This window comes from Saccopteryx leptura, chromosome 3, assembly GCF_036850995.1.
Source record: "Saccopteryx leptura isolate mSacLep1 chromosome 3, mSacLep1_pri_phased_curated, whole genome shotgun sequence".
Lineage (NCBI taxonomy): Eukaryota > Metazoa > Chordata > Mammalia > Chiroptera > Emballonuridae > Saccopteryx > Saccopteryx leptura.
This window is the reverse complement of record NC_089505.1, coordinates 213141525-213155552: the sequence shown is the minus strand read 5'-3', so window position 1 is coordinate 213155552 and position 14028 is coordinate 213141525. Positions and strand designations below refer to the sequence as shown.

At 47.4% G+C, this 14028-nt stretch overlaps 1 protein-coding gene across 10 annotated transcripts in view; it reads right to left on the bottom strand.

The window, feature by feature from the left end:
• The window catches only part of PIP5K1A (phosphatidylinositol-4-phosphate 5-kinase type 1 alpha), a 64986-nt gene extending 62387 nt beyond the window's left edge, over positions 1 to 2599 (bottom strand). For 8 of the 10 annotated variants that reach the window (XM_066377473.1, XM_066377472.1, XM_066377479.1 and 5 more), the window contains exon 1: positions 2099 to 2593. In XM_066377473.1, coding sequence (XP_066233570.1) covers positions 2099 to 2174 — 76 coding nt within the window. In that variant the 5' untranslated portion in view covers positions 2175 to 2593. Of the gene's footprint in view, positions 1 to 296; positions 445 to 2098 lie in introns of all 10 variants that reach the window. The other 2 variants (XM_066377476.1, XM_066377477.1) reach the window with 2 other exon arrangements.
• Positions 2600 to 14028: the final 11429 nt, after the last annotated feature.

Here is a 14028-nt window from a genome sequence, read left to right as displayed (position 1 = left end):
ATGCCCACCAGGGGGCGATGCTCTGTTGCATCCAGAGCCATTCTAGCGCCTGAGGCAGAGGCCATAGAGCCATCCTCAGCGCCCGGGCAAACTTTTGCTCCAATGGAGCCTAGGCTGCAGCTGTGGGAGGGGAAAAGAGAGACAGAGAGGAAGGAGAGGGGGAGGGGTGGAGAAGCAGATGGGCGCTTCTCCTGTGTGCCCTGGCCGGGAATCGAACCTGGGACTCCTGCACGCCAGGCCAACGCTCTACCACTGAGCCAACCAGCCAGGGCCCATTGACTGCTTCTTATACATGCCTTGGGGGAGGGAGCTCAAGCAGAGCCAGCAACCTTGGACTTCACGCCAGCGACCCCTCACTCAAGCTAGTGAGCTTGCACTCAAGCCTGCAATCTCAGGGTTTCAATCCTGGGCCCTTGGTGTCCACTTGCGCCATCACCAGTCAGGCTGAAAAAGAGAGTTAAATTAAGAATCTACTATATAAAGGAAAATTAAAAAAAAAACAAACAAAAAAAAAACCCTGGCCCTGGCCAGGTAGCTTAGGTTGGTTAGGGCATCATCCTGATATGGCAAATTATGGGTTCGATCTCCCCAGTCAGAGCACACACAAGAACCAACCAATGAACGCAAAAATATGTGAAACAAATCATCTTCTCTCTCTCTCTCTCTAAAAATCAATAAATTAAAAAAAAAAACTGTCATTTTGACTTTATCTTTATTCACACTCAGGTGCAACATAAGTTGTTTTAGCTCTCTAACGCTTTTAAAGGAAAGGCAAAAATCACCTCAAGAAACTAAAAATAAATGTACATAAATAAAACTGCAGCTTATGAAGAAGATATTTGTGACCAATATTAGCTCATCTGTGCTGGAATATGAAAGGTGGAACCCTCTATTGAGCCAATTCAAAATGGCGAGGGTTCAATCCCAGGCCTAAGGAAATGTCAACAATTCAAGTAAAGCATTCAACATCTGGTAGCTCCTCCAGTTCCTAGTGTCCAGACAACAATCACCAGATATTTCTGATAGAAGCTCTAGAACAGTTTCTGACTCAAACTCACCCCCCCACACACACACACACACAGAGACATCCTAACACCACACATTTTCCCTCCTACACACAATCTGTCGCAAAACTATGGGTTCCTTAGCCCTCCCTCAATCTTCAATAGTTTCTAACTACTTTGAGCTATATATATAGTCCTTGACTCCATTCTCCAAGTGCCAATTTTCTGATATGGCCTAAGCATTCTTCCAGTCTATTTCCTATTACGCAATATTCCCCCACACAACTCAGAGCCACCCTCCACTCCATCCCCCTCAGGCCTAATTCCCAACATCACCTCTCAGCCGTAGTACAACTCAAGACTCCATCATTCCACCTTCTCCATCTATTTGTAGGGTATTTAACCCTAATTTTCCACATTCCACAGGCTCCCCTCAATACTGCCCTCTTCCTTTCCAAAGTTGGTCGAGAGAAAGGAGCAATCAAGGGAGGATGATAAAATGTGTCTGTGCGAGCGCGAGAGTATGGGGGAGCGCAGGGGCACAGAGTGAGAAAGAATGGCGCATTAGGGGGAGTCTCGGAGGAAGACGTCTCCATGAACTCCCACCCCTAACAAACTCCACATTCCCTAAACTCGCCAGCAATCGAAAGCGTCCCATTACTCTTCCAATACCCATGGCTTTTACGCCACATTTTCAACTAACCATCACAACGAGACTTGCCTACCCTGCCTCTCACACTAATTCCTCTCTATCAAGTCTCCATTTACTTTACTTTTCTCTACTCCGGTTTCGCTACTGTTCTCTTCCTACCCCCACCGTCCACCCCCTCCTGAGCTTTGTGTCTCTCTTAAAGTCCTCAACTCGGTCTCCTCCAAGACAACCAACATTTCTGACAGCTTTCCATTTCTCGACCAAATCCATCTTTTCCTCAGACTCCCCTGGTCACTCAGAAAGCCCTGCCATAAAAAGCCCAGTCCTCTCCTTGCCGGCAACTCCCCCGATATCCCCAGCTACAGGTGCCCTCCCAGGTCTCGCCCTTGCTCCCACCGCACAGCCGTCATCAGCCCCCTTCCCACGACCCGCCCCTGATCACCTGAGGAGGAGCAGGGAAGAACCCCGGGATCCACCGATGAAAACCCGACCGCCGATGGCCCAGAGGCCGACGCCATCTTGGCAGCCCCCTCCCCCTCAGCGGCCTCACTCCCTTTCAATCCGGCTCTTCCTCTTCTCGGGAGTCGAATCTTCCCCTCGTCTCTTCACAGCAACCGCGTTCTCACGGCCACCTCCCCGCCCCTCAGGGGCCTTCTCAGACACGTCGGGCAGGCTCCTGGACTAGCTCAGGGCCGAACCACTTGGCTGGCATGGGGACAATCCATCTCTAGCACCTTCTCGGCAACATTAACTGCTTTCTGCGGGAGCTACTTTCCCCTTTCACAAGGGAGCAGGATAAGGTCGGCTGCCGGGACCCCACTTCCGAACCAACCCACACCTAAAAGAATAATGGGGCGTGAGAACTCTCAGCGAAACGAACGCCCCCACCCGCTCCACCTCCTCCACCTTCTCCAGCTCGCCACAGCCTGTTTATCGCCCAGCCCTCCGCTGCACTCCCTCAGGACAGCCAAATGCTGGTGCTGCGCCTGCGCCAAACCCAACGTTCCATCCCACTCAATGTAAGGGAAGCTCTGAGGGACACAAAGCCCATACGGAGGCTACTACTGCTCACATGACGCAGGTCCGGCAAGATCTAACGAATCCACGGATTGAATACGAGCGCGGTTGGTGGGTCAATTTAATTCTGCTCTTTGAAAGAACTAGGTTGCCCAAACTGGATAGCTCTATTGGTTAGAATGTTCTTCCATAGCGCAGATGTGGCGGATTTGCTCCTTAGGGCACGTACAGGAACAGACTGTTTCTGTCTGTCTGTCTCTCTCTCTCTTTCTCTTCCTCGCTCTAAAATTAATTTTAAAAATTAGCATGACCGGCCTGACCTGTGGTGATGCAGTGGATAAAGGTCACCAGTTCGAAACCCTGGGCTTGCCTGGTCAAGACACATATGGGAGTTGATGCTTCCAGCTCCTCCACCCTGTCTCTCTCTCATCTCTCTCTCTCTCTCTCTCTCTCTCTCTCTCTCTCTCTCTCCCCCTCTCCCCCTCTCTCTCTCCTCTTTAAAATGAATAAATAAAAATAAATTTAAAAAATTAGCATGACCTTCAATGAACAACTACGGTGTCGCAACGAAAAACTGATGATTGATGCTTCTCATCTCTATCCGTTCCTGTCTGTCTGTCCCTATCTGTCCCTCTCTATGACTCTCTGTCTCTGTAAAAAAAAAAAAAAAAAAAAAAAAAATTAGCCTGACCAGGCAGTGGCACAGTAGATAGAGCTTGGGCTGGGACACAAAGCACCCAAGTTGGAAACCCCGAGGTGGCCAGCTTGAGCGCGGGGTCGCTGGCTTGATCATGGGATCCTAGACATGACCCCATGGTTGCTGGCGTGAACCCTAGGTCGCTGGCTTGAAGCCCAAGGTTGCTGGCTTGAGCAAGAGGGGGTCACTAGCTCTGCTGTAGCCGCCCCCCTCCCACCTCTGTCACAAAAAACATTAATAAAATTAGTTAATTTAAAAAAACTGGTTTGCGTTGCCTGAGCTCATTATGAGAGTTGGCTTGAAAGCAATCCGGAGGAAAAAGAATGAAGCCAGAGGTATTACACTACCTTGACTTCAAATTATACGACAGAGACATGGTAATCAGACATACAGACCAATGAAAGAGAGTTGAGAGCCTAGAAATAAAATCACATATATATGAACAAATAATCTTCAACGAAGGAGCTGCCTGACCAGGCGGTGGCGCAGTGGATAGAGCGTCAGACTGGGATGCCGAGGAACCAGGTTCAAGACCCTGAGGTCGCCAGCTTGAGCACGGGCTCATCTGGTGTGAGCAAAAGGCTCACCGGCTTGGACCCAAGGTCGCTGGCTCCAGCAACGGGTTGCTCAGTCTGCTGAAGGCCCACGGTCAAAGCACATATGAGAAATCAATCAATGAACAACTAAGAAGTCGCAAAAAAAAAAAAAAAAAAAAAAAAAAAAAAACCTAAGAAGTCACAACTCACAACGGGAAACTAATGATTGAAGCTTTTCATCTCTCTCTGTTCCTGTCTGTCTGTCTGTCCCTATCTCTGCCTCTGTAAAAAAAAAAAAAAAAAAAAAAAACAAACAAACAAACAAAAAACTAATGATTGATGCTTCTCATATCTCCATTCCTGTCTGTCTGTCCCTGTCTCTCTCTCTCTCTCTCTCTCTCTCTCTGTCTCTGTAAAAAAAAAAAAAAACTGCCTGACCTGTGGTGGTGCAGTGGGATAAATCGTTGACCTGGAACACTGAGGTCGCCGGTTCGAAACCATGGTCAAGGCACATATGGGAGTTGATGCTTCCTGCTCCTCCCCCTTCTCTCTCTCTCTCTTCCTCTCTCTCTCACTCCTCTCTCTCTAAAAATCAATAAATAAAATATTTTTAAAAATTAAAAAAACAACAACAAAGAAGCCAAAAACACACAATGAAGAAAAGAAAGCCTCTTCAACAAATGGTGCTGGGAAAATTAGAAAGCCACATGCAAGAGTATGAAACAACTACAGTTTGTCCCTCTGCACAGAAATTAATTCAAAATATACCAAAGACCTAAATATAAGATCTGAAACAATAAATTGCATAGAAGAAAACATAGATACTAAACTCATGGACTTTGGCCATAGAGAAAACAATTTATGAATTCCACCCCAAAGGCAAGGGAAGTTATGGCAACAATAAATGAATGGGACTATATCAAACTAAAAAACTTCTGCAAAGCAAAAAAAAAAAAGCAAAACTGACAACAAACAGGCAACCAACAGAATGGGAAATGTATTTGCAAACAATAGCTCCGAGAAAGGATTGATATCCAAAATATATAAAGAACTCACAAAGCTCAGCAACAAACAAGCAAACAATCCAATTAAAAAATGAAAAGATGGCTCTGGCCGGTTGGCTCAGTGGTAGAGCGTCGGCCTGGCATGCAGAAGTCCTGGGTTCAATTCCCGGCCAGGGCACACAGGAGAAGCGCCCATCTGCTTCTCCAACCCTCCCCCTCTCCTTCCTCTCTGTCTCTCTCTTCCCCTCCCGCAGCCAAGGCTCCATTGGAGCAAAGATGGCCCGGGCGCTGGGGATGGCTCCTTGGCCTCTGCTCCAGGCGCTAGAGTGGCTCTGGTCGCAACAGAGCAACGCCCCCTGGTGGGCAGAGCATCGCCCCCTGGTGGGCGTGCCGGGTGGATCCCGGTTGGGCGCATGCGGGAGTCTGTCTGACTATCTCTCCCCGTTTCCAGCTTTGGAAAAATACAAAAAAAAAAAAAATGAAAAGAGGCCCTGGCTGGATAGCTCAGTTGGTTAGAGCAGTGGTCCCCAACATTTTTTGGGCCACAGAGCGGTTTAATGTCAGAAAATATTTTCACGGACCAGCCTTTAGGGTGGGACGGATAAATGTATCACGTAACCGAGACAAGCGTCAAGAGTGAGTCTTAGACGGATGTAACAGAGGGAATCTGGTCCTTTTTTAAAAATAAAACATCGTTCAGACTTAAATATAAATAAAACAAAAATAATGTAAGTTATTTATTCTGTCTCTGCGGACTGGTACCAAATGGCCCACAGACCAGTACCGATCCGCAGCCTGGGGGTTGGGGACCACTGGGTTAGAGCATCATCCTGAAGCACAGAGGTTCCTGGTTTGATTCTTGGTCAGGGCACATACAGGAACAGAGTTATGTTCCTATTTTTCTCTCTCTCTCTTTCTTCCTCTCTCTCTAAAAGGAATCAATAAAATAAAAATTTTTTAATAATGGGAAGAGGACCTGACTAGACACTTCTCCCAGAGGACATACAAATGGCCAACAGATATATGAAAAGATGCTCATTTTCACTAGCTATTTGAGAAATGCGAATAAAAACTACAATGAGATACCACCTCACACTTGTTAGATTGGCTATCAACAAAACACATAATAACAAGTGTTGGAGGCCTGACCAGGTGGTGGCGCAGTGGATAGAGCGTCAGACTGGGATGCAGATGACACAGGTTCGAGACCCCAAGGTCGCCAGCTTAGCGCAGTCTCATCTGGTTTGAGCAAAGGTAACCAGCTTGGACCCAAGGTTGCTGGCACGAGCAAGGGGTTACTCGGTCTGCTGTAGTCCCACAGGCAAGGCACATATGAGAAGGCAATCAATGAACAACTAAGGTGTTGTAATGAAAAACTGATAATTGATGCTTCTCATCTCTCTCCAGTCCTGTCTGTCTGTCCCTATCTATCCTTTTCTCTGACTCTCTCTCTGTCTCTGTTAAAAAAATAAATAAATAACAAGTGTTGGAGAGGCTGTGGAGAAAAAGGAACCTCATTCACTATGTAAAGTCAGTGGATAATAGAGGGATGGTCATGTAGGAACTCAGACCCGCCCACTTTGGCTAGGACCGCCCACAATTAAGCCCGCCAAAGGAAGCTTCCCAGGAACCATTTGGAAAGAAGCGATCGTCTGCCAGCCAGTGAAATTTCACCACGTCATAGTAGCTCCACTTCCCTAGAGGGACCCTTTAAATATCTGCCATGCGGTTTAATCTGTGCAACTTCCCTAGCCTCCATCTTTCTTTCCTCTGGGCCAGGGAACCTTGCCGGGCGGGGTGTGAGCTCTGTACTCAATAAAGCCGTTTATTATTCCACACTTTGCGGCTCTGGCCTGTTCCTTCCTTCTCGGCAGGGAAAAATACCTTTCATTTTGGTGCTGAAACCCGGGAAGGAGTTAGAAGTCCGCAAGGACCTCTCCTTTCTCCTCCCCTACGAGAAAGAACAGGAGAAAGAACCAGGATCTCCGATCTCCAACCCACTTTGGCACACGGTGCGGTAAGTCCCGCCTCCAGCTTTCCTCTCGGTTCTTTCCTCCGAGACTCCCTGTCCGAAACAGTAGCTACATCAGGAAAGTCTTTTCCGTCCGTCCGTCCAGAGTGAGCATGTGCTTGTGGAGACCTCCCCAAGCACATCCACTTTCATCCATGGCTGGACATTGAGTTTTTAGGACACTAATGCTCAGGTCTGACCACTCCGAGAACTGAGGGGAGCTGTGAGGGCACAGGAATTTCCCTCCCTAAGGAAGAAGAAACTGTTCTTCTCTGCTGTGGCCAGGCCACAGAACCCACTCAATTAGCCTCCTGAAGGGACTTTTGGTGTTAACACCCTCACCAATTTAACTATCGCCAAAAAAGCTGGGAACTGATTGGAGATCTCTTACATTCACGGCCTCTAATTATTTGCGCAACCGTTCTTAATCTCTGTGCTGCCTGTTCCACCACGCAGGCCTTTTTCTGGCCGGAGAAACCTCACCTAAAACCTCTACTCCTAATCTTTCCTTCTCCATGGACTCCCAACTCTCTTTCCCTCCTGCCTGACCCCCGGGGGCGCCTCTCTCCCTCACTCTTTCTCTCTCTTTCTCCCTCTCTCGGGACTTTTCTCTGGTCCCTCTGTGGACCTCTCTTTCCTCTGAGAGCCTCCTCCTCTCCCTTCGCAAAAACCTGTTTCTTATTCGCCATCTACTACCATCTCTTTCTCCTTCCCTGCTGGCCAGGGCCCCTCCCTTCATTGTGTTCTCTAGTCCCTCCTCCGTCAGGCCTTTCTCAGCCTGGCATTGGCTCTTACACCGGTTTTCAGGACGTCCAACCCCAATTTTCTTACAGGAAGTTCCTGCCCTGTCCTGCCTTTGGCTCCAGCGTTTTTCCTGCAGGATCTGGGTGCCGGATCCGCACGAGCCCCCTTCTTCTTATTCCCAACCCCCCAAACCCCTATCCGGAACCTGTGAACATGGCATTTAAAGTTTTTAACGGTCCCAATTAGTAGAAGCAGGCCAAGGCTGTTCGCCAGGCCCCGCATGCAGCAGATGGTTACACTCCAAACCCAAACTCTTGTGGCAACCCTGTGACCAGCAGAGCCACCAGCAGCTTGCTTTAAGTGTGGCAAGCAGGACCACTGGTCCCGGCAGGGCCCCTGCCGGTGGCTGCCCACTGAGCCCTGCCCTGACTGCAAGCATCCCAGTCACTGGCGGAGTGAGTGCCCCTTTGGGCAACAGGTTTTCTCCTCAGCGCCTCTACTTGGAGGACAAGCCGCCGAAATGGAAGGCCAATCTAGCCAGGTGGGTGCATTGCTCGAACTCCTAGAATACGGACTGGACTCGGAGAACCCAGGGTTCTGCAACAAGTGGGTAAGTCAGTCCATCTCATTTCTTGTGGACATGGGGGCTGCCTTCTCTGTTTTTGCCTTTATACTCTGGACCTCTAGTTCCCTCACAGGTTTCGGTCATGGGAATGGATGGGACCCTCTTCCTTTCTCCTTTTTACGCCACTCCTGACATGCAGTTCTGCCTCAAGCTTGCCTCCTTATAGGACCACTGGCAGTCGAAACTGATAGACTTCATCCATCTCCAGCTCACCAAAAGGCTGGACCTGCAAATTCCCCTATTACTCCTCTCTTTTTTTTTTTTAAATCCTTACAGGACCGCATCTGCGAAGTTTCTCCAGTCACAGCCACGCAGATGTTCCTCTTAACACCCCTCAAAGCCACCACCTTCTGATCTCCCCCTCCCCACGACGCCCCTATTCAGCAAGAAGTAGCCAGATGAATAAACGGCGCCCCTTTTTCTATTTAACACAAAAGGTCAGAATGTAAGGTCGGTGGATAATAGAGGGATGGTCACGTAGGAACTCAGACCCGCCCACTTTGGCTAGGACCGCCCACAATTAAGCCCGCCAAAGGAAGCTTCCCAGGAACCATTTGGAAAGAAGCGATCGTCTGCCAGCCAGTGAAATTTCACCACATCATAGTAGCTCCACTTCCCTAGAGGGACCCTTTGAATATCTCCCACGCGGTTTAATCTGTGCAACTTCCCTAGCCTCCATTTCCTCCATCTTTCTTTCCTCGGGGCCAGGGAACCTTGCCGGGCGGGGTGTGCACTCTGTACTCAATAAAGCTGTTTACTTATTCCACACTTTGCGGCTCCGGCCCTCTTCCTTCCTTCTCGGCGGGGAAAAAATACCTTATACACTACTGGTGGGAATGCAAACTAATACAACCAATATGGAGTAAAGCATGGTGGTTCCTCAAAAAATTAAGAATAAAACTACCATATGACCCAGCAATTCCTCTACTGGATATCTACCCCCCAAAACTAAAAAACGTTGATACATAAAGACACATCCACCCCCATGTTCATCGCAGCATTGTTCACAGTGGCCAACACATGGAAACAACCAAAGTGTCCTTCACTGGCAGATTGGATAAAGAAGATGTGATACATATATACAATGGAATTCTACTCAGCCTTAAGAAATGATGATGTATCACCTGACCAGGCGGTGGCACAGTGAATAGAGCGTCAGACTGGGATGCAAAGGACCCAGGTTCGAGACCCCGACGTCGCCAGCTTGAGCGTGAGCTCATCTGGCTTGAGCAAAAAGCTCACCAGCAGCCTGACCTGTGGTGGCACAGTGGGTAAAAGCATCAACCTGGAACGCTGAGGTCACCGGTTCAAAACCCCAGGCTTGCCTGGTCAAGGCACATATGGGAGTTGATGCTTCCTGCTCCTCCCTCTGTTCTTTCTATCTCTTTCCTCTCTCTGTGTCTCCTCTCTCTAAAAAAATGAATAAATTTTAAAAAATGTAAAAATAAATAAAATTAAAAAAAAACAAACCTTTCTTTAAAAAAAAAAAAAAAACCAGCAGCCCTGGCCGGTTGGCTCAGTGGTAGAGCGTTGACCTGGCGTGCAGGAGTCCCGGGTTCAATTCCCGGCCAGGACACAGGAGAGGCGCCCATCTGCTTCTCCACACCTCCCCCCTCCTTCCTCTCTGTCTCTCTTTTCCCCTCCTGCAGCCAAGGCTCCATTAGAGCAGAGTTGGCCTGGGCGCTGAGGATGGCTCTATGGCCTCTGCCTCAGGCTCTAGAATGGCTCTGGTTGCAACAGAGCAACACCCCAGATGGGCAGAGCATCCCCCCTGGTGGGCATGCTGGGTATATCCCGGTTAGGCGCATGTAGAAGTCTGTCTGACTGCCTCCCCATTTCCAACTTCAGAAAAAAATACAAAAAAAAAAAACTCACCAGCTTGGACCCAAGGTCGCTGGCTCCAGCAAGGGGTTACTCGGTCTACTGTAGCCCCATGGTCAAGGCACATATGAGAAAGCGATCAATGAACTAAGGTGTCGCAACAAAAAACTAATGATTGATGCTTCTCATCTCTCCGTTCCTGTCTGTCTGTCCCTATCTATCCCTCTCTCTGACTCTCTCTCAGTCCCTGTAAAAAAATAAAATAAATTAAAAAAAAAATGATGATGCATTGCCATTTACAACAACATGGATGGACCTAGAGTACATGATACTGAGTGAAATAAGTAGATCAGAAAAAGCTAAGAACAATATGATTTAGAAATGTTTACCTGAAACCTATGTACTCATTGATAAATGTCAATTTAATTTTCTAAAAAATTTTTAAAAAGGTGACTTAGCGGGGCCTTTCAGTTTTACAGCCCAGGGAAGAACTCCTGCTAGACATGCTAGTGTTAAGTCAAAGACATTAAGCAGTCAAATATCACAAAGCATCACATACCAACAAGTATCCTTTTGGCTCTACTGCTTTGCTTACTATTTTTTTAATGTGCATGCATGTCTTGATTTCCTCTGAATGACATTTGAAGTAGCTGAACACTTTTTCATTTGCCTCAAGCACAATGCTGGGCACAGTGACAGAGTTTAATCAATATTTGATAAATGAATGAAGACCTGTCAAAAGGGACAAGGAAGGTGATCAGACCATATCACAATCTTCCCATGATCCAAGCCCTTACCCTTTAATGTTATCTATGCTCCAAAGGGTATGGAGGCACACAGAGAAATTCTCCATTCCAGTTTAATCTTCATACTAACCCTGCTCATTTTTTAAAATTCATTTTAGAGAGGAGGGAGGGAGGGAGAGAGGGAGGGAGAGAGAGAGAGAGAGAGAGAGAGAGAGAGAGAGAGAGAGAGAGAAAGGGGGGAGGAGCAGGAAGCATCAACTCCCATATATGCCTTGACCAGACAAGTGCAGGGTTTTGAACCGACGACCTCAGTGTTCCCAGGTCGACGCTTTATCCACTGCGCCACCACAGGTCAGGCACCCTGCTCATTTTTAACAAAGTACCCTGGTTGAGAACTCTGGTGGGGATCTGAAGACCTGCCCTTCTCTGAAGAGAATGAACTGCTGGAGAGCAACCACTGTGTTTGGTTTGCTCTTGTATCTTCTGGTACTCCGGTGATGTGACTGTATAATAATTATCTGTGGAATGAATAAATGAGGAGGAATGGGAAATATCCTAAGTTTGGTAGCCCCTAAGATGGTCTGGTTATCCTCTATCTCTTCTGGGTCCTCAAAAAGGAACCTAGGACCTGACCCGCCAGAGAATATTGCCAGGCACTGACCACTGCCTTCTCCCCTCTCTCATTAAGATCTAAAATAATTGTTTCCCTGCTGTCACCTGCTGGATTATAAACCCACCTTTGGGCACTGAAGATAGAAAAACTTCCAATGATTGGATTGCATTTCTAATCCCATAGCAATGGAATGATGTAGCATTGACATATGATTGCCTATACACCCCCACACACACACACACACCACCCCCACCAAACTAAACAGTACAAAAACTAGACAAGTGGGACACACTGGCTAGCATAGGATTTGGCTCATAGATATTCAATAAATATTTGTTGAATAAATTATCCTTGTTTCCATAAAAGGCATGGAGTTGCTACCATTTCCTGAATTATTTTAGAAATCAGCTGTAGAGGTAAAGCTGCTTCTGATTTTAAAACTAGAAATAGACCAATAATAGACTCACTATGGCAGTAGGTGAAACTGGGGGTGTTCTCCCTAGGATTTGATCTATGAATTTTATTTCAGCTGTCCCAGAAGAAGACATACCTATTTTGCAGGTTATTGGTCTTTGTTTCCCCTTTATGAACCAGAAATGGCTACTGTTACTACTACCATCTTGCATTATATCAGTCTGTTTACTTGTTTAGCTCCCTCATAAGACTATGAGCATTTCAGGGCAAAGATTACTTCTTATCCATTTTTATATCTCAAGGCTCTAGAATAGTGCCTGGCATAGAATAAGTGCCCAATACAGGTCTCCCAAGTATATGAATGGATGAAGGCAAAATTCAAAAAGTTGGGCTAGTGGTGTCTCCCATTTTTTCTCCCTAAACTTTGTCTCTGCTCCCACTCCCACTCAATCCCTGGGGTGCTCAGAGTTATGGAGCCACTCTTGCCCAGTAACATTCCTGGCATAGCAGAACTTCTGTGATGTCACTGGAGTGTGGAAGTAGGGGCAGAGCAGGACATGCTGGCTTGGTACCTCCAAGGAAATGGAAAAGGGAGTTCACCAAGAGAGACACATAAATCATTAGAATAAAACATAATAGATGCCATCATAGAGTATGTACAAGTGCTATATGGTTTGACAACCGTATTTTCTGAATTTAAAGAAAAACATTGACACAGAGGCTTGACAATACCGTAGATTTGAGATTGTAACTATTTTGAAGAATTAAGGAGGCGTGATCTTTTTTCTTTTATTTATTTTTTATTTTTTACAGAGACAGAGAGAGTCAGAGAGAGGGATAGACAGGGACAGACAGACAGGAACGGAGAGATGAGAAGCATCAATCATTAGTTTTTCATTGTGCATTGCGACACCTTAGTTCAGGGGTCCCCAAACTTTTTACACAGGGGGCCAGTTCACTGTCCCTCAGACCGTTGGAGGGCCAGACTATAAAAAAAAACTATGAACAAATGGCTATGCACACTGCACATATCTTATTTTAAAGTAAAAAATCAAAACAGGGGCCCTGGCCGGTTGGCTCAGCGGTAGAACGTCGGCCTGGCGTGCGGGGGACCCGGGTTCGATTCCTGGCCAGGGCACATAGGAGAAGCGCCCATTTGCTTCTCCACCCCCCCCTCCTTCCTCTCTGTCTCTCTCTTCCCCTCCCGCAGCCAAGGCTCCATTGGAGCAAAGATGGCCCGGGTGCTGGGGATGGCTCCTTGGCCTCTGCCCCAGGCGCTAGAGTGGCTCTGGTCTCGGCAGAGCGACGTCCCGGAGGGGCAGAGCATCGCCCGTGGTGGGCGTGCCGGGTGGATCCGGGTCGGGCACTTGCGGGAGTCTGTCTGACTGTCTCTCCCCGTTTCCAGCTTCAGAAAAATACCAAAAAAAAAATAAATAAATAAAAACAGGAACATATACAATATTTAAAATAAAGAACAAGTAAATTTAAATCAACAAACTGACCAGTATTTCAATGGGAACTATAGACCTGCTTTTGGCTAATGAGATGGTCAATGTCCGGTTCCATATTTGTCACTGCTAGCCGTAACAAGTGATATGACGCACTTCTGGAGCCGTGAAGTGTGCGTCCCGCATCCCCAGAAGTAGTACTGTAAATGAGCAATGCTGTAGTTTGGGGACCCCTGCCTTTGTTGTTCATTGATTGCTTTCTCATATGTGCCTTGACCGCGGGCCTTCAGCAAACCAATTAACTCCTTGCTCGACCCAGCGCCCTTGGGTTCAAGCTGGTGAGCTTTTGCTCAAACCAGATGAGCCCATGCTCAAGCTGTTGAGCTGGCGACCTTGGGGTCTTGAACCTGGTTCCTCAGCATCCCAGTCAGATGCTCTATCCACTGTGCCACTGCCTGGTCAGGCAGGAGGTGTGATCTTCACGGTTATGAGAACTGTGCTGGGAAGAGAGGAATGGGTGTTCAAGAAGACTTGACTGTCCTACAGAATTAAAATTTTGTCATGTAGACAAGAGAGAAAAAGGATTCTAAGAAGGAGGAACAGCATGAAAGCATGACAGAAAATTGGGTGTTAGGGAAGTGATGCTAGAATAGGTTGATGTAGCAGGGGGTGAGGTTAGGAAGGCAAGGGAGAGGC